We start from the raw sequence: 24490 nt of genomic DNA on the forward strand, positions 1-24490 counted from the left end.
TAGATTTTCTAGAGAGGGAAGAAAATTCCCTACCCAGTCAAACAGGAGCTTAGTTTTGAAGAGTACAAAGATCCTTGGTCTGGTGTGGTTAGAAACTTACTGCAGAAGCCTTAAACTCAAGATAAGTACTGATGTCTTAAGAGAAGGAATCGGAGAATATTCAAATCTACTGGAGTGTTTGGGAAAATGCTGGAACAAAAGCCTCTCAACATAAAGATTTAAGTCACCGTGAATAGCATAAGAAACTCTCATTAGCCTGAAATATAAGAACTAATGTCTGTGTGTGTACTGGTTTTACCTCAGTTATCTATATTGAGTTACCTCAGAAATTTCAAACCCTGAGTTTACCTGACACTTGTTGAACAGGAAAAAAAGATAGTATAGACTTATATATACTTTTAATTATTTGTTTGTTTCATTTCTATATTGCCCTCCCTTATGGCTCAGGGTGGTAAACGTTTGCAGTTTAAAAAGTTATAACTTCCAGCTCATAGACCAAAGAATACAATAAATGTTTGAATTTGTAACCCTTTGAACATAATAGTGTAGAAAATATCAACAATTACACCTAATAACAATTTTGAACTTAACTGCCCATTTAAAAATTCATAACGTGCAGTGGCTGGTCATGCTTTGCCCTATGTTGTCTCTGTTGGGCACAGCTGCTGATTGGGAGGGGGTTCTGGGTTGGTGTTGTTCTGCTGGCCTCAATCAAAGGCTTGGCGAAAGAGTGCTATTTTGCAAGCCCTGTGGAACTGTGCTAGCTCCTGCAGGGTGCTGATCTCGTCTGAGAGCTCATTCCACCATGTGGGAGCCAGGACGGAGAAGGCCCTGGTTCTGGTTGAGGTCAGGTGCATCTCTTTGGGGCAGAGATTTTGAAATTCCATAGTACATTCTGACAAATTCTCTTTAAAGCACAACAAAAACCCAACATATATAATATATGTTATAATATATGTTTGTTTGTTTGTTTGTTTATTTACAGGTACAAACTCATGCAATCTCTCACACTTACTAACTTACTTCACAAGTTCCAGTCGATTATTGATTGCTGCCCAGTGAAGCAGAGTAACATTTTCTTTGTCTGGTTGTCTTACATCATATCCTGCTTCTACCAACTCCTGGCACCGTTCCAAAAGACCGTATCTAAAAGAACAAGGGGGAAGAAATCCATTTTACTTATCTATTGTTAATTATTGGGAAGTATGCTTGAATGGCACAGTGGAAGAAGGTATACCTTTATTCCAGATTGTAAAATGTATGTAATTGTGAACATTTCATTTTCTAACTTTATGAGAGTGGAAAATATAAAGAGGATATGGAATTATACCATTTTACCATACATCCAGACCATATTTGATGTTAGAAACTGAGGCTGATCTAAAAGCCAAAGTTTTTAGTCTTGTTTGTTGAATGATTAAAAGATGCTGGATGTTCCGTCAAGTACACATAGAATTGCTCAGTTATAATCCAAATGAATCAAAACTGGAAATTTCATTAACAAGAAATACATCTAGCTGTCTAGTGAAAAGAACCAATCTAGCTGTTTGTACAAAAATTACTATCCATGTAGAGGGGTTAAAATTACTGGTTAAGAAATGGAAACATTTACTCAGGAAATTCCTAAAAACAGAAAATTTCTACTGTCAGAATAAAGGTTGTTTTTAAAAGAAGCTTGTTTAAAGAACCGTAAAGGTTGTTTTACAAATAAGCTTTTTTCAACTTACAAATGTAATTTAATTTAAAGTTTAAAAGGTAATTTAATTTAAAGTTATAGTCACCAGAGGATCATAAGTAAGAATATGTTAATCAACTAAAAGTATTTGCCTATATTTCTACAAATCAATTGTTTGTGTGTCCACATATAGTTCTAACATGTAAAATTACTCATATGCCGTATTTGCCGGCGTATAAGATGACTGGGCGTATAAGACAACCCCCCAACATTAGTATTAGTAATAGTACCATTGCAGTACCTGTCATTGTCACCATTGTACGGCCGCAGCACGACCGCAGCGCCTCCAGACCGCCCCTGCATCTCCCTGAGACCGGCACTAGTGCGCAAGTGCGCATGTGCGAGCTCTGCGTAGACAAGGGGTGGGCCGGAGTGCCGCTGCTTCCCGCCGAGCAGAACAGGCCAGTCACGCCGAAAAGGCTGGCACCCCTGTCTCACTGCTGATGCTCGCCAGAGCCATGCTGATGATCCGCCGCGGCTGCACTGGATACCGCGCGATACTGGATAGTATGTAGAATGAGGTGGGCGGGCATCAGGAGGCCACTATGGGCAGCTATGTCTATCCCAACTAAAGTGCACCGATAGGACGACCCCCCCCCCACTTGGAGGCATGTTTTTCAGGGGGGGAAAGTTGTCTTATACACCAGCAAATACGGTATTCCTAATTAGGGCTGCGTCAGGAACATGAGGAAGTGTGCATTTTCTCTTCCACTCTGCTATCATCTTGGATAAAGCTAACTTACCTTCAAGTGAACCATCTGAAGCACCTATCTTAAAAGAATACCTATAGTGGATTCTTGATCAAATATAAGCACTCCCTAATAATAATTATAAGAGTGGTTTTTTTTACACAGCAGTCTCTTACACAGAACCCAACACTTATCAAGGTTTGAAATATATTGTCCCCTATTACATTTGAATGATTATATATTGTTTTTAACTAGTTTTATTGTGTGCCTTATGTTTCTTTAGAATATGGTTTGCTGATTTAAATTCATGGATAATGCATGTTTTTAGAGAACAGAGAGTTTCTAGATGTTCAGTTCTTCCAGGGAGCTAAAAGAACTAAAATCTCAATAGCAAGAAAAAGTTTTCATACGAGAAACAGGCTCCTCTATGGCATAAATAGAAACAATGAAATTGGTGTGTGTGTGGGGGGAAACGTACATCTTTGTATCTGTGTGTATATATGCATTCTTTGCTCCCTTAAGAATTAATTTCTGTATCTCCTCGCTAACCTTGTACGGTCGCTAACCTTGTGGTGACTGGGATAACAACTGATCAATAACAGATTGATCTGGAGAAAATGGCCACTTTGGAAGGTGGCATTATACCCTGATGAAGTCCCTCCCCTCCCCTAACCCTGCTCTCCTCAGGCTCCACCTCTAAAATGTCCAGAGCTGGCTACCCCCAAGGCCTATATAGGAGGCTTCTCATTAGGCTCCTGTGTTTGTGTTGAGACTGTAGTCTCTCAGTGTGTGAGAGTGTTCTCCATGTTAAGTACTTTCTGCCTGCTGGAAGCAATAGAGAGACTTGTTAAAGTTACTAGAGTTTACTGTTTGCTGATTATATAGCTGGTGAGGAAAGCTTTTCCGTAGCAAACATGCCTCAGAGTAGACTATATTATCAAACTGTCTTGTTGAAAATACATCTTTACAAACATAAAATATTTCCTTTATAAAAATATCCAGGAGACTTACTGGGTTGCTTTGACAATATCGAAGTTACTGTAGTCCTCCACAAAAGGAAGGTGATCTTGCTCTTTGGGTAGATCTTTATATTCATGCCTGTCAGGCCAACTATGGTCATGGTGACCAAGAGGAGTGTAGCTGTGATTTTTACACTGTTGATTAACAACAAACATTTCACAACAATGTTTTTTCCCTTCTGAAAGTTATATACTTACAAGATGAAAGAGCATGATGATATTCCTTAGTTGCAATTGGCTGGATTCAGTAAACAGAAATCAGAAATTAACATTTTTAAGGATTTAGAGCCAAGCTACCCATTATGATTGGAGATATGTTGTGTGTCATTTTCCCCACCCTGATTGACTCAGACAATGTCACCAGTGAGAAAACTCATTTTCCAAGAAGTCACTGCTCCAGTTGGGACAAAGTCACCCAGCAAGCCCCAATTGAAGAAGGATGAAGACAAATTGCAGCGCATCCAAAGATGGGCTACAAAAATGGTGAGACGTCTGGACACCAATATGTGCGAGGAAAGGTTGAGGGAGCTTGGTCTGTTTAGCCTGGAGTTGGCTGAGAGGGAATCTGATAACTGTCTTCAAGCACTTGAAGGGCTGTCACATAGACCGTTTACACACTGGGAACTTCCCTCTTCAACTGGGGTGCCCAAAACTGAACACGGTACTCCAAGTGAGGCCGAACCAGAGCAGACTAAAGCGGTATCATCACCTCCCATAATCTGGACACGATACTCCGTTTAATACAGCCCAAAATCCCATTTGTCTTCTTAGCCACCAGGTTACACTGCTGACTTATGTTCAATGTATGGTCTACTAAGACTCCTAGATCCTTTTTGCACATGCTACTGCCAAGACAAGTCTCCCCCATCTTATATTCATGTATTTGTTTTTTCCTAAATGCAGGACTTTACAGAACCTCCTTGGAAATTTTTAAGCAGAGGCTAGATAGCAATCTGACAGAAAAGTGGATTCTGTGCAGAAAGGATTGTTTCAGGTCTTGGCTCCTGTGCCCCTTACTTGCATGCCCAGGGAATTGCCACTTTGGGGTCGGGAGATTAATGTCCTACAGGCCAGGCTGGCAAGGATATCTTTTTTGGGGTGGGGGGCATCATCCGGGCATGGAATTGGGGTCACTGTGGTGGGCAAGTAGTTGTAAATTTCCTGCACTCTGCAGGGGGTTGGACTAGATGACCCTGGAAATCCCTCCCAACTCTATGACTCTAAACCCAGAACTCCCTACATCTCTTTTAAAAAGCTATCTAAGCTAGTAACCATAATTATATCCTGTGGTAGCAACCCATTTATGCACTGCACAAAATAGTTCTAGGGTTCAGCTAGGTTGAGGGTAACCATGAGGCACTGTAGCTTGCAAGCAGTTTCTGCTAGGAAAAAGAGCTAGAATCTAGGAGCACCCTACAGACCAACAAGATTTCCAGGGTGAAGCTTTAGAAGTCAAAACCAATGAGTGTGAGCTAGGATCCTTTAAAGACTATGTGGGTCTTCACCAGGCCCATTACTTGCTTAAATCAGATGCTGCACCCAGCCTTTACAGATGCAAACTGCTTCAGCCATATCAGGATAACTCCCTACACTACAATATCTGCTTATTTCACTTTGTCCTGCACTAAATTGCACATTTCCCCCTTCTAACAGCTGGCGTGGCTCACACTCATTCTCACTGGATTGGATCTGGTTTTGAACTGGTCTCTCTACCAATCAGTCTGAGGGGTTTTTACACTCCAAAGCATCTAAGAGAAGTGCGCTCCGATTCTTTGTTCTGAACTGACTGACGGCGATGCGTTTTCCTGAGTGGGTGCCAAACCTTCGTATTCCAAAAGAGTGGCCTCTTAAGGTGCTCCATTTTTATTCTGAAGCAACTATGTTCTCCTCTCCGGAGGGCCGATACTCTGCCATTAGTTGGGCCTAAAGTGTCACGAACTCCTCGCCCTGTAAACACATTCTCAGTCCACGGGGACGGAAAACCATCAGAACAGACGACGCGAGCCCGCTTTGCTTGTTGCTCAAGGGGCGACCTCGAAGCGCCTGCCGCCCTAGAGACACCGGAGGGGCTGCTGGCGCGTGTGAAGGAGCGACGCGGGCGCCATCTCCCCGCGCCTCTTTTCCCTCCCCTCAGCTTGCCCCGCCTCTGGGCCTCCCTCCATCCCTCCCTTAGCAACACCCCCAGTCTCTCCTCTCCCCTCCCCTCGCCGCCCGCCCCGCTTTCCCTTCGCGACCCTTCGCTCACCGCGGGGCGGCCGCCGCTCCCTCCGCCCTCCATTCCGGTCACTCCAGACGCCGCGCCTGCCAGACCCACGCCTGGTTCCTGGTCGCGCTTCCTGGTTACCGAGGCACACGCAAACACCGCCCTCCCGAGGCCGGTCACGGCAGGGGGAGGAGGAGCGGGAAACGAAGGCAAGAGGCGCCCGGCCCCTGGCGGCATGGAGGCAGCTTGCAAGGAAGTCGACGCGCGGCGCTCGCTCGCTCGCTCGCTCTCCTGCCTGAGAACGCCGGCCACCGCAGGGACCCCGGAGCCGCCTCGAGGGCACCAGCGCTGCAAGCACAGGCACGCTCACCTAGGAGCATGGCGGCGTCTTTGGATAGAAAGCGCGCTACGCAGGCTAAGACTTCTCGTCAGCGAAAAATAAGCAGGGATTCTGCATAATTGGCGATAGAATTGGCAGGATTCTTGGTTATTTCTATATTAAAATTCACGTGGTGAAAAAGTTAGGGCAATACATTGAATTTAAAATAATTAGCTTTTTGCCTTATCGAACACATTGCCACACTTCTAGAACTCTAGTCCTTTTCATTTGCCAGACAGAAAAAAAGCAAGGTGAGCAGTTTATTCAACCTTTTAGGTTCATCTCTCCACCCCACCCCTACCTATTCAGTGCGGGCTTCTTCCCGTTCACTTGCCACGTCCGTAAAGTTACTGACCTATGCAGACCAGTTTCCCAGGATAAAGAAACTGGCTCCCCTGGAAGAAATCAGGTTTTGGGGGTGGAGTGCTTAACATCCCACATCCTGCTGAGCTTTCTGTCCTTCCCAAAATTCACTCTCCCCAGCCACCTCCCACAAGGTCCTGAAGTAGACAACTGTATTAATTTAACATGATTAATATTCAGGGACTAGATTCTAATGGTTTTTGGTAGTACACGTGTATATGAAGAAATTTGTTCAGTCCGTAAAGCAGCAGGTTAATAGTTTAACGTTTGTTTTTTAACTTGAGTTCCAGAAAATCTGATTTAGATTTGCCTGTTTGTGGGAATCGTGCCTTCACTTGCTTGGCATTTACTCTGTTTCCTACATTAATCCGTTTAAAGGCGCATGGGCAGCAATACATACACAATGGTGATAAACCAATACACAATGGTGCTATATCAATATAAATGTCATGGCTCTCTCCACAGAATTCTAGGTATTGTAGTTTCACATTAAGAAATTTAAGGATGCTCACATCTTTGTGACAATCTGGAAAACGCTTTTTACAATGCTGCGTTGTAGTAAGGGTTTTTATTTTTAAAACCCTTGTTAAAATTATAGCACAATTCTTTTTATTGTGATCATTTTTGTTGGCTGAAGGTGTCTTTTGATCATGGGAAACCCCATCCTCTCCCCATTACATGGTTGTACTCCCAATCTTACCTGCTAGAGTTTCATGACAAAATAAGATGAAATTTACAAGGAATTATGGTTACACTGGCTTTGTTAAAACACATGAAATCCTCTATATTTTAAAAGCAAACATGAGATAAAAATTTAAACTTGCAAAAGTGTTGTTTGCTATATCCTGTCCAGGAAAATTGCTCTCCCCCCTCAGACTGTAGCTCTCTGAATTCCGTAGGATAATGGAATAACTACAGATCTTATTTAAGGACACAGTTCTGTGCCCGCTTATTATGAGTAATTCCACTGAACACAATGGGGTTTAACTGATAATTCACTGGATTATGCTGCATACAACCACAGGATTATGTTTCACAGCTGCAAACCTTATCTACCCATATTGATTGGATTTCAATTTGAAGTACAGAGTGGAAGAAATTGATTGTTTTGCCTGTGGCTTACCTTTATTTTATATGGTTTTAGTTGCCATCTGCAGAAGTAGTTCTGCTAAATATAGTCATACTCAGAGTAACAGTCTCTGAATAGAAATGATATGTACAGGCTAAGCATCCTGATCAGACCAGAAGTTTGTGAAGCTGCATTTTCAACCAGGGTTTCATTTGAATATTAGTTTAAAAAGCACAAGCCTCCTGTGATAGAAAATGCGCTTAAATAGTATCTGACTGCAAATAAGGTAACAAAAAAAAAGGGAAACATCAGCTTCCAAAGTGTGTTGGAGATGTGATTCTAAAATACGACCCTTTTATAATTGTTGGCAGTGTCCAATAGCAAAAAATCTTTTGGCTTGGTACATTCGGCATTTTGGAAGAAACAAAATAAAAGATAGTATATGGTCCTGAAATTGTATTTTAGGGATGCTTTCTCAAATAACTGAAAGCAATATCCAAGTATTTTATTAAGAATTGACTTACAGCACTATGCACACTGTTAGCACAAATTGGAACAGAATAAATTACTCAGTACAATAATTTTGATCGATAAAGAGTGGTTTATTTAGTGGTTATTAGCCATGCTTTCGTTTCAAGTAAACCCTGACCAGATTCCATGCATAAGGGCTGCATATGGTATACAACTTGGCATCCCAAAAATTTTCCACAGAAATTTAGATTGGGTATATTCTATAGAGTTCTATTAGAGTATGCATTTTGAGAGGGAGGCTGATTAGCAACAGCCAAAAGGGAGGTTGTTTTGTTTTGGACAAAGATGTAAGCCCACCTTATTCGAGATCAAAGGAGCAGAGAAATAGTAGAGTAACAGTCTGAATGCATGTGGTGTGAATCTGTTTCTAATTTATGAGCTGTTGTCCAAGGCTGGGGCAGGTTCTCATGTCTTTGATTTATTTCCAGGCATAAAGCAGCGTAAGGGACACAATTTGGAGTACAAAGAATTTTATGCAGAAAAAAGATTGAATACTTTCAACAGCTCGGTTGAATGAACTAATTCAGGCAGAAATGCCGTAAAACAATTAGACAACAATTTGGAGCTGAAGACTCTTAAGGACTGCTGGTATATATTGGCAAAACTTCCTATTGTTGCCAGCCTTGCTTAGTTCTTGGAAGCTGAGGGCTGTGGTGTTCTTGAGTAAGTTAATCCATCTAATGTTGGGTCTTCCTCTTTTCCTGCTGCCTTCAACTTTGCCTGGCATTATTGTATTCCCCAGTACAACAAAAATTGAGTCCAACAGCACTTTTAAGACCACCAAAGATTATCTTTTCATAATACGCTCCCATCATTACTTTATTTAACCAGAAACAGCAACACATATTAATGGAAAAAATAAGTATAATTGGGCCTTTAAAGAATACTTTCTGAATAACTCCTCTTTTCCCAAGATGATTTCCAGAAGTAAGGTTTGCTGAATTTCAGCATTAACTTACATTATTTATGAGGCATGAAGAAATGCTTTTATGCCACTAATGTTTATTGTAGAGAATATAATCTTTGAAGATATAGACTTCTCTCTTTATTCAAACTGAACATGCTCCATTAAAAGTATTTATCTAAGGGGATTTCTATATTACCAGTCTAAACCAGATGTTATTTGTTGTTGGCCCAGTTTTAAACAATTGAGCTGTCTTTGAAGCACTATGACCATTTCAAACTATGCTACTTTTCCCCTGGGCAATCTTCCTTGGAGTTTTTTTTTATAATGTTCTAATGTGAGCGCTATAGCACTCATTGGAGTAAAGGTATTTAATGGTGCTGCTATAGTGCTGAAGTGCTATACTGGTTTAACGCTGCAGTGCTCACATTAGAATGTTATACAAAGACTCTGAGAAAGATCATCCGGGGGAGAAAGGTGGGCAGGAGTGGCATTTCAGGAAGCACTATGGACATTTTAAACAGCATACTATAGCAATTCAGAATCACAAAAAGAGGTGAAAAACAGAAGAAAGCAGTTTCCCTCAAAGACAGGTCAGCCATGCTTTGCTCACCTAATTAGAAGCAGCTTTTTATGAACAGGTAAATAAATTCCACTAGAAGCTGATTACGACGGGGATCAACGGGGAAAAATCCATTAGCAACCAGCTGCTAAAATTGAATACAAAAGCAGTTTGAAGATCATCTACATAAAAGCATGGCCAAGTTCTATTTGTGTCAACAGAATAGTTTTTCAAGTCTATTTCGGACTAAACCCAAACAAATGAAAAATCTGATAAGCAAAGTTAATTCTATGATAATATACTGGACGCAAGTCTATTTATGAAGGCAGATTGTGTTTTATTATTATTTTACAAAACATCGTCACAGGTAAAATTGGAAGAACCAGTTGGCAGTTACTTTAACTGCATTTACATCCTTCCCTCTTTCTCCCTTCTTTGAGTTTTGAATTATGAATACTCCATTTCAGCCTACTGTGTTCAAGGCAAGCACATTGCAATTTTAGCTGTAATCAAAGTTGGCAAAGGAAGGATACAGCACAGTTGGATCTGTAACTTCATAAAATGTACATACACTTTCCCCCTTGTGTATAGCTAGCTCTCAGGATCACTTTATAAACCAGAGTTGTATCTGCTGCAAATAAACCTTTAGATTCAAACAATTTTAAGCAGTCTGTCTGATGAATAAGAAAGCTCTAGAAATGATCCGTAGTTAGAAATGATCTGTAGTTGATGCTTAGTATTTCAGATCCTAGCTCATTTTCCCCAAGTCTGACCTGTGGAGTTCTACATAAAAGAGAAATCTTAAGGGGAAAATAACCTGCATAAGCAGATCAGTTTAGGTGGTTCCTAGTGACTTAGGAACCTAGTTCTCAGAAAGGTAAGTTAAAAAGTATTGCTACAAAAATCACAGAAACCTTTATTAAACAAAAATATCAAAAATATCAAAATGTGAAGCCATTGTTTATAGCTATACTTCTGAAGGCAGTGTCTCCATCTCGCTAACACTACCTCAAAGAATTCTGCACTCTTTGATTTGCATGTCAAAATGGCAGTTTTGGTATCCTTGAGGGACTCAAACCATGTTCCGTTTAAATGTTCTTTTGAGCTTTGGGAACAAAATAAGGGGCAAGGATCAGGACTGTAGGGTCAATGGGGTTAAGTTTCCCAATGAAATTCTCATAGGACAATCATTGCTACTTTCAAAGAATGAGTAGGTGCATTGTCATGATGAGAAAAAAATCCTGAGTGCAACTTACCTTGCCTCTTTCTCACTAATGCAGTTTTCAAGTCCCTGTGATCTTCCTGTGTCCTTCCAGGAAACTTTCTTATATTTCCTTCTGTATTTAATAGCCTTTGTCATCATCATCATGTTATATAAAACCTCTAAACTAACATACCCAACAATTTAAATACAAGTAGAAATCTGAATACAAGCCCTGTTTTCAGGCTATTGTCAGGCTACTGTTGTCTCACACTGGCCTTCAGTTTCCATTTTTGCGAGTGATTCTTTTTCAATCACAGCTTAACCGTTCTCATGTGACATTTTTCTACAGAGTGATCAACACTATTGTATAGAGCATGTATGGATTTTTTTTTTGTTGTGAACAGTTCTATCAGCACATTTTTAAAAAGCTAAACATTCTCATTGAAAATATATGAAGTTGGCAGTGTGAAGGGAACCTATGCATACAAAAGTATAAGGCAGTAAATAGCAAAGGTTCACACAAGCGCAGTCTAGAAATAGAGGTCAGTAATCCAGTGTGCAAAAAAAAACACCTCTATTTGTTTTCCAAAATGCAAAATAAAATTGATGGTAGTTATCATTAACTAACAACTGAACCTGTACAGTCATACACTACTACCCTACTGTTCAGAAGATTAGGGGAAATAAAATTCTATAATCATTGAGTTTCTTTGTAATGGAAATTCAGGGGTATCTGCATTAACTAAAATACCTTTCTGAGAACCACATCATCTTGTAATAACATGATTAACTGTAGATTCAAATGGGTAGCCGTGTTGGTCTGAAGTAGCACAATAGAATCAGAGTCCAGTAGCACCTTTAAGACCAACAAAGATTTATTCAGGGCTTTTGAGTGCAAGCACTCTTCGTCAGACTAAGAACTCCTTATATGACCGTGAGAATATATAGCAAAAATTAATTCTGTTACATTAGTAAACTGTATTTGGATGTGTGACACAGTTTACTAATGTAACAGAATTAATTTTTGCTATATATTCCCATGTTCATGTAAGGAGTTCTTAGTCTGACGAAGAGTGCTGGCACTCAAAAGCTCACGCCCTGAATAAATCTTGTTGGTCTTAAAGGTGCTATTGGACTATAATTAACTGTGTTCAATAAACAAATGCAACCTGTAGCTCTGATTCCCTTTCCTCTGAGAGCAGTGAAACTTGGACTCAAACCACTACAAATTGCCACTGGCCAAACTATGATGCAAAAGACCCCGTAGTTGTGAAAGACCAGTTTAGCTTAAGCACAGCATTCATTCATTATGGTGAAGCTGGATCCTATATATTTTGTATTACAAACAAGTCTTCACAGATCTTCGGTTAGTAGATGTTTTGTGTGATGGGTGGCAGTGGGCAAACTAGCAACAAAGGAGATACTGTTCTAAGAAAATCACTCACATTTTTTAAAAGAACATTTTCGTGACACAGCAGTCAAGATTTGGATCTTGTCCAATTAAATAGCCAAATAATATTGTTGATATCATTATTTGGAGGTGTCCAAAACTTGTTCTGTTGAAAAAAACAAACAAATCCAAAACCAGGGTGGGATCCAGACATTTTCTTTATGCCCAAGATCCAAGCTTAGGGATTCAAAAAACACCTGGAAGTAGCCGATAAGGTACTACATCAGAATACTGCTTCCAGTCCTTGCCATACTTGCTGGAGCATCTGTGTTCATCCCTAATGCAGCGGTGGACTAGAAGAATAGTCATGTAAATAATATAGAAATAAGGTAGGATATGCTGAAAGCCACAAGACAGGCAGTATGCCAGGGACCCCAGTAAGTCTCCTGTATAGTTAAAATGGCGGGCCACGCCCCAAAATCCCGAAATTAACAATTTGCTATAGCGTCTGGTCCCATCAGCCAACATATAGGAACATTCAACGTATTTTGGCTTTGTCCCCCAGATTTTACAGTTGCCATCAGTGCGACGGAAGAGATCTTTCTGATGATTGGTCATTCTGAAGAAATAGTAGCCCACTAGTCCCAGCAGCAGTATCCCAACTGCATTACCTGTAGAAAGCTGAACAGGGTGGTAGACCAAGTATAATCCCTGAGGAGAAAAGGGGCAGGGAGAAAAATTTATTATAAGTATCTTCTTGTGCACATGGATAAATACCCCTACATTCCATTCCCTGGTAGTTTAGATAATTGTGTCAACTGCACTAAAATATTAACTCGTCTGAGATTTTATGAATGTTAACATATGTCCAAAGTAGACCACCTTTACTATAAACCAGTGGGTCCATTACTGTTACTTATGCAATCTTGTATTCCTAATATGACAATACCTGCAGAGTATAGGTGTAAGGAAGCCAAACACAGTCTCCCCAGCCAAGGTACCATCCAAAATGATCGTGGCAGATGTCAATGGTTTTTAAATACCAGGTTTCATTCCAGAAAAAGTCCAAGATATATAGACCCTGAAAATAAAAGATTGTAAGATTACCCTTGTTAATCATAGGTCATCTAATTATGCTTGTTGTTGTTAGTTGTGAAGTCGCGTCCGACCCATCACAACCCCATGGACAATGATTCTCCAGGCCTTCCTGTCCTCTACCATTCCCCGGAGTCCATTTAAGTTTGCACCGACTGCTTCAGTGACTTCATCCAGCCACCTCATTCTCTGTCGTCCCCTTCTTCTTTTGCCCTCAAACTCTCCCAGCATTAGGCTCTTCTCCAGGGAGTCCTTCCTTCTCATGAGGTGGCCAAAGTATTTGAGTTTCATCTTCAGGATCTATTTTAGGACTACTAGACTTCTAAATCCATGGTTCATTAAATTGTGAGTTAGTAGGCCTTGGAAGGGTGTATGGAAAAGCTAACAGGGCTCTACTGAATTAATTAAGCTATTTGTAAATTATTCACTTTGCATGCTATCTTTGTAATTCTCATCAATTCTTCCATTCCCTCCCCCCCTTGACTATTCATCCGGTTATTCAGCACTTACTCCCCATGACAGAGCCTTGTGGCAGATACTTATCTTAACAACCCCTATTTACATAGGGCAAACACGCAAGGAGTAGGACTGAGGGGAACTCTTGTACTATCCATACTTGCTGTAAATACTCAGTGTGTTAGCTACTCCCACACAAACATGTGAAAATATGCATAAATTATGTGAACCCCCAGAACTCCCTTAATAGCCATAGTAAAAATAGAAATCACAGGAATATCCCGGACATTTACTGAAGATCCATAACAGTGTATTTTCTTTTAGCTACAGATTTTAAAGTTTACCTGCATTTTAATGAGAGTGCTCACCTGTAGGACATTGACGAGAATCATAGAATTTGTTACTTGACCATACAATTCCTTTTGTTTAGCTGCATAGGAGAGATTAATAAGAGTCCACGCTACAATGCCTGGGCGACTGTTGAAAAACAGTTTGAAGTCAAACCACTTTCCTAAACGAGGATTAAATTCAATCCCCATCATGAAGTCATAGAAGAAGTTACCAGTGAATTTGCTAAAATGGTGCATAAAAAACAAAACAAAAATTAAGATCAATTTTTCTACTATATAAGTTCACAAAACAGAGTTCCAAAATAATAGCTTGCAGAAAACATAGAGCTATAACTATTTACTACTGGAGGAGAAAAATCAGAATGTCATATAATATATATTTAATCAATTATATAAACAATGCCAACATACCAGTCTTTTGCATCAGTGGGGAACAAGTAGGCTTTCACAAATACAAATATAGATACTGCATAGCCCAGAATATTTGCACACCATAGGAGTGGAATCCAGTTGTCAAAAATGATGGTTGGTGAGAACCAATGGAAGTGGTATGCATTTGCAAACCACAATGTATGTGTGATAAGCCAGGCTTGAAGTCCATTGACTTCATAGTTGAGTATAACACCTGCAAGGCAAAATTTACAAGGATCAGTATAGCAAAGATAACATGAGATAGATACACGAATGGAATGTTCCTTCCTTTGATTTTGCTGATATCGGGTATAAACTTTTGTCTCTATACCCGGTAATCTGTTGTTTATATTGTTATTTTGTAAAGTCCTAAGGCCATACACAGATCTACTATTACTCTATATCTGGTATCAAGAGGAAGATCTCAATGGAAAGAAGCAAGGAGCTTGAGCGGAGGAGGGAGGAATGAATAAAAAAGGCTTAAATTTATCTCTGATCTCCACCCTAGTGTTATATAGCTTGCTTTGAACATATTGCAAATAGAATGTGCTATAGTCACTACCCATCCCAAAAGTACAACATGGGCAACTTGTGCTTCATTTTCGTATCCAGTGATACCACTGTACATTATACCTTTCAGGCTTTTATAAGCAAAAAAGAAAGTCTTTTCCTAAAGAACTGAACAGTCTAAATTAGACAATGGGAAAAACACCAGAGGCAATAGGAGAAACAAAGGTTACAAGAGCTAACAGGAGTGAATGCAGTTACTTGTACTTAAGCTTGCCTAGGAGGATTAAGGGTGTTGACAAAGGCTTCATAGCAAAAAGAAGCTGTTTGAAGAAGATGTTAGATGTGTACAGAGCTAGCACCATGAAGTTGTCCTAGGGGTGGGACCAAGTGTGAGGGGCAGTAAGGGGAAAAATTCAAAGGTGTTCAAGGGTAGATCTTTTGAACAGTTAGGAAGTCACTGCTGGAGTAGCAAAGCAGGAATAGCATAAAACATAAAGCAAAAATACAGCATAGAGCATTTGTGAAACAGCATAAATTTGGACTTCCAAACAAATTTCTAATAAGTGTCCCTCAACAAAGTGTTCTGAGTCAAGCAGCCACAGGGGAAAGTATGATAAAAGATAACTCTTCCACATTTTGAGAACTCTTTTTGAGGACTATTTTGTGCTTTGCTTCTGACACAATTATATTGCAAAAACTACACATTTAATGATGTGCACGATAGTGCATTCCCACCCCCAGCTGGGTATGTTCATAAATCAGTATCTTAAGAGAAGCCCACCAGAAATGCTGTGTTTGTAGACCCTCCCTAGAAGAAGCCAGACACAATCATGACAACTCCATGAACAAAGTAATATTTTTCTTTCAACAGCAGGTGCATAGGGTCTGATCTGCAGAGGGACAAGCCTTCAGGCTCAGCCACCCACAAAGGCTGACTATAAGTGATATATATGTAAATAAAGCTTTCTCTCTATGCCATATACAGGTACCTAAGATGAGAAAATGGCACAAGGACTTAACTCCTCTGCCATGTACCAATTGTGATCCAAATCAACCCCAAGATGCCTGCTGGTTTTTAATCACTGAAAGCTGTACTCACAGAACTCCTAGCCTCATGTCAAATTTGGACCTTGGTATAACATCAGGAATAGCTGTGAAGTAATGATAGTGAAGAATAAATTTACCTGCAGGTGTCACTGCGCCTTCTTGCAGTCCTCCTTGATAGTGAGGAATTATCCTGTGGACAAAGTCAGGCAGCATGTACAAAACTACCTGTAACATAATGAATTCATAAGCAAACAAATAATTAGAATAGACACCAGCAGTTTACAAATAACAAATATTGCCTCTAAGATGTATTTCTAGGCTTCCACAAACTCTGGCTGGTGAATGCTTTTGAGGAATGCTGTTCAAATTCCATGGGTCTTTAATTTGAATTTCCTTTTTAAAAAGCAAAATGTTTAACACTGAATGCAAGATTGCTTCCCATGCTACACAAATTAATATCCCATGATACAGATAACTACAGGTGTTTAAAAATAGTTTGAAGATACTGTTTTATGAATACTGGAGGAGGATAGTTTTGGGTCCGAGACTGAAGAGAAGTTAACCATGCAAGTTCCGTGTGTTTTACTTTGTTAAAACCAAATGTAGCTCTCAACAAGTTCCAAGTGTCAATATCAAAATTACATTACCTAACATAAAAGGCTGGGAAACTGGTTAGCAACTTTGCATGCAGAAATTAGATTACGTAAAAAAATTGCAGTCCATACTGATAGCATGAATAAAAAGTATTTAAATCATAATATAAACATAATATAAACACATCACACCCTGAGTGTTAGGGGAAGATGGTATACATATGTAATATGGCCTCTCCCAAGATTGGTGGGCAGAGTCTAATGGGTCTGGACTGGTGGGTTGATAGGGAACAGATGGGATTATGCTGCTAAGAGTGTATTTTATTCTGTTTTTATGGGTTTTATTGTAAATTGCCACAAGCCAGTGTGACCTGGAAGTGGCAGTCAATAAATTTAAATAAATCGTGATAGTGCTTATTATCAAATGATTAAAAGGCTAAATGTTGGCACATTAACAATTCAAAGAGCGAGGAGACCTCAAGATGGCGCCATAAGAAAGCTGGACTTTAGTTCAGCTCTTAAGCCATGCCGAGGGTCAGGGGCTTATGCACCTGGCTGACCTGAACAGATACGCAAATCTGCTCACCGGTCGCCCCAGGAACCGGGAACGGTGACCTGAGGGTCCTACAGATCCGTAGGGAGAAGCAAGACCTCCTTGGATTAATAGCGGCTTGAGCTCAAGGTCAAGATGGCGTCTTTGTCGCAAACAACTCTACAAGCTTGAAACGACCAGCCGACCTCACATTCTTCCCAGACCATCATTTACCAGATCGATAGGAGCAGAAGCTGACAGAAGCTGGAACCCACAACAGTAAGAATTGAAAGCTTTCTGGCTTTTCTCTCTCTCCTCTCACAAGCTCTTCCCTCCCCCCCCTCAACCAATTTACAAGCGAATTCCTTCTTTCCCCGAGTGAGAGACTCCCAGCTAATTACACCCATTAACCAAACAAAGAGAGTGCTTTGAAGATTTATGGGTGAACGTTCAGTGGGAGAATTTGACTTGATACGGAGATCGACAAACTGATAATTTGGGATCGTTCGTGCTCCCGCGAGACCTCACGAGACTTTCTGTTTATAGTTTGTGACTGCCTAGAACTATGGAAGAATTAACAAAGACACAGCTCTTCCATTTGTTATGCAAAGGAAACTCAGAGATACTGAAAGCAGTCAATAAGCTGGAAAATGAAATTCGTGGGACTAAGGGGGAGTTTTTGGATGGAGCCCAAGATCCGGAGAGACCAGCTGATGACGCAGCTCAGCTAACAGTAAATCAAGTGAAACTTCAGGAGGGAGAGAGTGCCAGAGATGTAAAAACCCAAAGTATCTTTAAAGAACCCGGGAAAACAGATTCATGGAAGGAAAGTACCAAAAACCTGGAAGTCTATTCAGAGCAGGAAATGACTTGGATCAGCAAAATAAAAAGAGTCTACTCAAAAGCGACAACAACTAGGAAGCTATCAGGAGAAATTTCTGTGCGATCAGAGGAAGAGATCCAGATTGACAAAGGACTCAGAGCCCCCCCAAAGGCGACTACAAGCAAGAATCAAGCAAGAGACTTCTCTGGCCCTGACAGAAGGACAATCAGAAACACTCTACTATGGAAAAAAATACAATTTCATTTTCTGCGACCACCTGAAAGATGAGCTGAACAATGGAGTATTCTCCTGGCTTCTTGTGAGAAAAAAAAAAAGCAGTAGCAACCTTTAGGACAGGTCTAATATATGAAGGGAACTGACTTTATATCACTTAAGACAATAATAGAATATATCCTTATAATAGATTATACCTTCCTATGTAACAACAACTACTTTGTTAAGAAAGATGGTAATAACCCCTAGATCAGGATTAATATGCGCTGGGAATTGAATATGTATGTCAATATGTATGCCAAAAGAGGATGACAAACTATATTTTATAGGCATTAACAAGACAACAGTAGTAATTCGTGGGTCAGTGCCAACTTATGAAGGAGACTGACCTAATATCATTTAAGATAATAACAGAATGTACTCCTATAACAGATCTCATATGTATTAATAATCACTTGGCTAAAAAATGTGGTAAAAACTTCTAGACTAGGAATAATATGTGATGAGAACTAAATATCTATGTTAAAAGAGATGGCAAACCATATCAACTGGTCGCTTTCTCAATACAACTTCTCTGTAAATGCTTTATATAATAATAAACAATAAAATTATTATAAAAAAAAAAACAATTCAAAGAGCAATATAGCTACTATTTCTTCAGATATTTTAACTAATTGTCAAGGATGAAATAAATCTGTTACTTTCATCCTGAAAAGCTAGTGAGCACTACTGAGGTCATAAGAACACATATGAATAGTGTGATTCAAAACATACATAACACCCCATTCAGCTACATCACCTTCCTAATTTCCATTTTGTGTAGTGGATGATCTTAGAGGTCTGTGAGAATTCTTCTACAGCCCTTAAGGCTTAAAAGTTGGGAGATCCTTGCTTAAGTACCAAATACTTCTGACAGGTCCCAGGACTGTTGGAAGCCTCTCTCCAGCCTCATGGACATCCCTCTTCCTTTTCCATTCCCCACCCTTGCTCTGCTTGCACTTTATATAGAAGTGTGGCTGAATATCTACATATATTTATTTATTTATTATATTTATATATCGCTCTCCCCGGGGGCTCAGGGCGATTTACATAAGAACAAACAACAATACATAAAACAATCCATAAACATGTGAATAACTTTACCATGATAACTAATGGTTGTAACCGTATAACAATGTAACAGTATAAATAATATAGACAATACAACAGTGCAACAATACAAACAGGTCCAGAGCATGTTGGTGGAATTCTGAGCGGGGGGGAGCAGGGGCCTTTCAGTCGCTGTTGATTGCATCTGGTCTCATCCAAATGCCTTGCGGAAGAGCTCTTTTTTGCAGGCCCTACAGAACTGTTTAAGCCCCGTCAGGGCCCTGATCTCCTCCGGGAGCTCGTTCCACCAGGTGGGGGCCAGAACGGAGAATGCTCTGGCCCTGGTTGAAATGAAGAAATTTTGTACAGAGAGCATATATGAGTTATTGTTACCCAAATTACATCTCCCAAAGGGAATCATGGGGAATCATGAATATAGCAAGAGGCTGGGTAACGCAGGATCTTTTCTACCAATTTTTACAGGGCCCATTCCCTGGGCAAAACTCTTCTTAAATGAAGACAATAACGCACACACTCAAAGGGATTTATTGGGGAAAATATTGGGGTACATTCAAAACACATACAAACAAAAACATACACATTAAGTTCTGCAGTATTCGCAACCTGCTGCAACTCAACAAAGAAACTTGAGACACATACCTGGAAAAGAACCCAAGAGATATAGAGGATCGCAGCTTTCCATGTTAATGATGGCGTCTTGTTCCAGATATCCCAGAAGTGGGTTTTCCCAGTGAAAAATTCAACAGCCGGTGTAGTTAATGAGCAATTGTACTGATCACATGACATTATAAAATAATATACAATGAATGGTGCAAACAGGAGTAGAAAGATGACAGATGACAGGGAAAACCAGTCAACCTTCCTGAAACAGAGACATGGAAGGTTTACTGCATGAAAGGGTTGCAAATCTACAAAACACTGCATTGATTATAAATTTTAGTTCATAGAGTTCACTGTTCTTCTGATTCATGACTATAATAACAATGGACTGTGTTCATTTTTAATTTACTTTTTATTTTATCATTACTTAAACATGAACAGTACATTTATTTTTATTTTTTGGAAAGCTGATACTATCATACATATAGGAATAAAAATCCTTAACCTTATCCAAAAAGGATTTTCAGGAACTTCTCTTTGTTTCCAGAGTTTGATTAATGTCTATCTATAGGCTATTATGACACACAGAAGTATCACCCCAAAATGTTTTGGGAATAGAAACGTATAATTCAACAAAAAGAGGTCAGGTATACCAACAACATTATACCCAATTCTGTTTGAAAGCATTAAAGTTGCCATCATCCATTATTCCTTTGTTCTAATGCAGCTATCCCCAAACCCCCGGCCCGAAGACCGGTACCAGTCCGTAGATCAGTCGGTACCAGACTGCAGCTCCTCCTCGTCCTCCTCCCTGGCTGCTGCCTCGGGGACTGCCCTGCCACGCTGTTGCCAGATCACCTTTGGTGCTCCCTGGTGGCTGCCATTCCTGGGGCTCTCCCTTGGTGTGGCATTGCACAGCTGCTACTGGCAGCACCCCCCAGTGGGCGGAGGGAAGTCAGAGGTGCCGGCGGGAAAACGAGCGGAGAAGGGGCTCAGGCAGCAGCGATGTCCCTCGGCAAAAGACTACCCCCCCCAGGCCTCAGTAAAATTGTCAAGTGTTGACCAGTCCCCAGTGATAAAAGGATTGGGAACCACTGCCCTAATGCACTCCCATACATTATAGGTAAAGGTAAAGGTCCCCTGTGCAAGCACCGAGTCATGTCTGACCCTTGGGGTGACGCCCTCTAGCGTTTTCATGGCAGACTCAATACGGGGTGGTTTGCCAGTGCCTTCCCCAGTCATTACCGTTTACCCCCCAGCAAGCTGGGTACTCATTTTACCAACCTCGGAAGGATGGAAGGCTGAGTCAACCTTGAGCCGGCTGCTGGGATTGAACTCCCAGCCTCATGGGCAAAGCTTTCAGACGGCTGCCTTACCACTCTGCGCCACAAGAGGCTTCTTAGTATGTAATATCTATTGTCTAATTATACATTATAATGCCATCAATTATTACTGATTAGGAGCAAAGTCCATTTTGGAGAGTTCCTGCAGAGGAGGGCAGGCGATACAAAACAGCAACTGGTCACACCAGTGTGGCTAGGTGCCCTCCATAGTCCTGGAGGAAGGCAGGTTTGTGGGGTGGCAAGATGGCCTCTTGTCCTGGTAGGAGGCAGGTTAGCAAAGAGTGCTGGGTGGTGAGGTGGCACGCATGCAGGTAGTGTCCCTGGCCGGAGCCAGGCTCACAAGGAGTGTAGTGGCATGCATCTAGGTGGGCTCTCTCAGCCTCCCAGGAAGCAGGATTGCGAAGCACTGAGGGAGCGTGCACCCATCTGAGTTCCCTTGCCTTGCCATGTTACCTCGCTCTGCTGGTGACCAGTGTCCTACCAAGCTCTGTGGTTCACCTCACCTCATGGAGGCTGTTCCTCCTCATCGGAAGTGCCTGGAAGTGGCATGAAGGAGGATGGGGAAGAGCCTCTGAATAGCCCTCAGTGGAGGAGGGCCCTCCTACCAAGGGCCAATCAGAGGACCAGCATGTCCTTGGAAGCACCATGAAAATTTTATGTGGACTGATACCATGATTTATTCTTGCTTTATCAAGCAGGTGAAAGGTATATAGTCATCCTTGCTGTCATCCTAACCCTTTTATTCTTGCTAAGCTAATTTAAGCACATCTTAAATGTTCATATGAGATTATGTGAATGCCTTAAGTATTAAATATATATTCCTATGTGTTTTAATCATGGGATGCCATTATTTATTATAGAGCTTGATACATAAACACCAAATTAAGATTTGTGGAATGTTCACTGTGAGTTAAACAAGGACAGAAATCTCCATAAGTATTCAGGAGGTAATGTAACAGAATCCTGTATCCAGACTCTTACCAAAGTCTGCTACTTAGAGAGGGTGTTCAGTAGGCTTCCTCTTGTGGCGCAGAGTGGTAAGGCAGCTGCCTGAAAGCTTTGCTCATGAGGTTGGGAGTTCGATCCCAGCAGCCGGCTCAAGGTTGACTCAGCCTTCCATCCTTCCGAGGTCGGTAAAATGAGTACCCAGCTTGCTGGGGGGTAAACGGTAATGACTGGGGAAGGCACTGGCAAACCACCCCGTATTGAGTCTGCCATGAAAACGCTAGAGGGCGTCACCCCAAGGGTCAGACATGACTCGGTGCTTGCACAGGGGATACCTTTACCTTTACCTTCAGTAGGCTTCTAAAAAGAAGCTCTCGGCATTCATTTTCTTATAACTCACACACACAAAGTAACACTCCAAATGGACAAGGAAGAACATTTGTTCCCACCTTTTCCACTCCACTTATCTTACATACATTTGGCAATGCCTAAACCTGCTCCAGGTGATGAATATGACCATATGTTAAAATTGAAACTATTAGGTATCCGTGTAGTCTGGCATCTTGTGATGTTTTTGTACTTAAAGCAGATAAGTTACCATATAAAGACTTATTATCAGGAGCAGGAATCTCTTACCAGGCTCTTCCCCATTGTACTTGAGAAGCTCCAGCTCCATTAATTACACGTTTAATTTTTGATCCTTCCGGACCTTTTGTTTCTTCATGAGTTGCCATTGGAACCTGTTGGCAGAAAACAGCATAGAAAATTAAAACCACAACTATCGAAAGGGAGTGAGAGGAAATTCTAAACCAAGAAAATTGAAATTCTGACATATTTACATATTAACCAAATATTATTTTGATAACCTGTTAATCATAGGGAGGAGAAATAAAATATAAGATGAATTAATGACTGAACATGGGGGAAAAGTTAAGTTCTTCCCTCAGCATCTGAATTTTCACTTAAACTTGGGTGATGTCACTTCTGGATGATGTTGCGTCTGATGACATGTGACTTCTGGGACGTGATTGGAAAGTGTGGCCTGCTGACATCAGTTCTGGGGTTTCTTGAATCCTGAAGAATGTTTCAGGGGCTTCTCAATGGTAGAAAGGGTGATATAGACTGACTATGAACGGCAGTGGCTGTGCCAGGCCACTGCCGGTTCCTTGCAGTGGGGTAGCATGCCCTGCCACTTCCCGAGAACACACGGGGGAAAGAATCCCCCAGCGCATGTGAACTGCCCCAATATTGTGTGTGTGCATGCACATTGCGCCGTGTGGCAGTGGTGGCATAGGGGCCCTTCCGTACAATGGCAGGAGAGCGGCGTGCCGCAACCCACCATCATGGGGGCAGGAAACCGCCCCGTTCATCTCAGTGAAGCTGACCAGGGTGGTTGGTGTTCCTGCATGGACACTGTAGAAGAAGAAGAAGAAGAAGAAGAAGAAGAAGAGTTGGTTCTTATAATGCCGCTTTTCCCTACCCGAAGGAGGCTCAAAGCGGCTTACAGTCGCCTTCCCATTCCTCTCCCCACAACAGACACCCTGTGAAGTGGGTGAGGCTGAGAGAGCCCTGATATCACTGCCCGGTCAGAACAGTTTTATCAGTGCCGTGGCGAGCCCAAGGTCACCCAGCTGGTTGCATGTGGGGGAGCACAGAATCGAACCTGGCATGCCGGATTAGAAGTCCGCACTCCTAACCACTACACCAAACTGGCTCTCTGTAGGCTGGCAGAGGAGCCAGGCTTTCCATTATGCATGAGGCTGGCCTGGCAGGGCCACAGATGGTGACCACTGCATCACAGGGAACACAGAAGTATCCGCATTTCCTTATTGTGGGCCATCTGAGCCCCTGATTTGGGCCAGGGCTAGGAGGCAGCCGGGATGGTAGCAACATCTTGCATAATTGGGGATTAGCCCCGCAGACCTGTCACTGCCAGCCCGGCCTTTCTGCCCCATGCATCATCAGTCATAGAGAGATTAAAACCAGAGACTTCCTAACTCACAGCTAACTGTAGCAGCTCTAGCTGAAACCAGACATCTCCAGACTGCTTCTCATTTCAACTCAGTATCTTCTAGCTCATGTTTGTTATCCACAAAGTCCCGGATCTACAATCCTAAAGCCTATGCAGCCAAAAATTATAGGAAAACTCCATCTGGGATCAAACCAGAAAATAAGAATTTAGTGCAATAAAATACCATTTCAGGATTTGCCTTTGGTCAAAGTGCCCATTCAAAGTGCCCCAGGAACTAAGGCTTGCATTTCTGACTATGATGAGGCATGGTGTTCATCTTTATCAGAGATTATATTAGATTTTAACTATTCACATATTGATTGTATTGTCAATATGTATTCAAGTCAGGAGGAAGATAATGGGTTCCTGGATACTCTCAATG

The 24490-nt window shown here is 41.3% G+C and overlaps 2 protein-coding genes across 5 annotated transcripts in view; both read right to left on the reverse strand.

Moving 5' to 3' along the window:
• ZDHHC13 (zDHHC palmitoyltransferase 13) overlaps positions 1-5867 on the reverse strand; it is a 34909-nt gene extending 29042 nt beyond the window's left edge. The window contains exons 1-3 of one of the 2 annotated variants that reach the window (XM_077322055.1): positions 5689-5867; positions 3436-3578; positions 1024-1146 (exon numbers count right to left, since the gene is read on the reverse strand). In XM_077322055.1, coding sequence (XP_077178170.1) covers positions 1024-1146; positions 3436-3578; positions 5689-5721 — 299 coding nt within the window. In that variant the 5' untranslated portion in view covers positions 5722-5867. Of the gene's footprint in view, positions 1-1023; positions 1147-3435; positions 3579-5265; positions 5564-5688 lie in introns of those variants that run through there. The other variant, XM_077322057.1, reaches the window with a different exon arrangement.
• A 3903-nt stretch (positions 5868-9770) lies between these two features.
• Positions 9771-24490, reverse strand: part of DHCR7 (7-dehydrocholesterol reductase) — a 29974-nt gene continuing 15254 nt past the window's right edge. For 2 of the 3 annotated variants that reach the window (XM_077322075.1, XM_077322073.1), the window contains exons 3-9: positions 22734-22837; positions 19849-20071; positions 16055-16142; positions 14361-14574; positions 13968-14172; positions 12998-13129; positions 9771-12759 (exon numbers count right to left, since the gene is read on the reverse strand). In XM_077322075.1, the coding sequence (XP_077178190.1) occupies positions 12295-12759; positions 12998-13129; positions 13968-14172; positions 14361-14574; positions 16055-16142; positions 19849-20071; positions 22734-22831 (1425 nt within the window). In that variant the 5' untranslated portion in view covers positions 22832-22837 and the 3' untranslated portion in view covers positions 9771-12294. The remainder of the gene's footprint in view (positions 12760-12997; positions 13130-13967; positions 14173-14360; positions 14575-16054; positions 16143-19848; positions 20072-22733; positions 22838-24490) is intronic. The other variant, XM_077322076.1, reaches the window with a different exon arrangement.

The sequence above is a fragment of the Paroedura picta genome, chromosome 2 (genome assembly GCF_049243985.1).
Source record: "Paroedura picta isolate Pp20150507F chromosome 2, Ppicta_v3.0, whole genome shotgun sequence".
NCBI lineage: Eukaryota > Metazoa > Chordata > Lepidosauria > Squamata > Gekkonidae > Paroedura > Paroedura picta.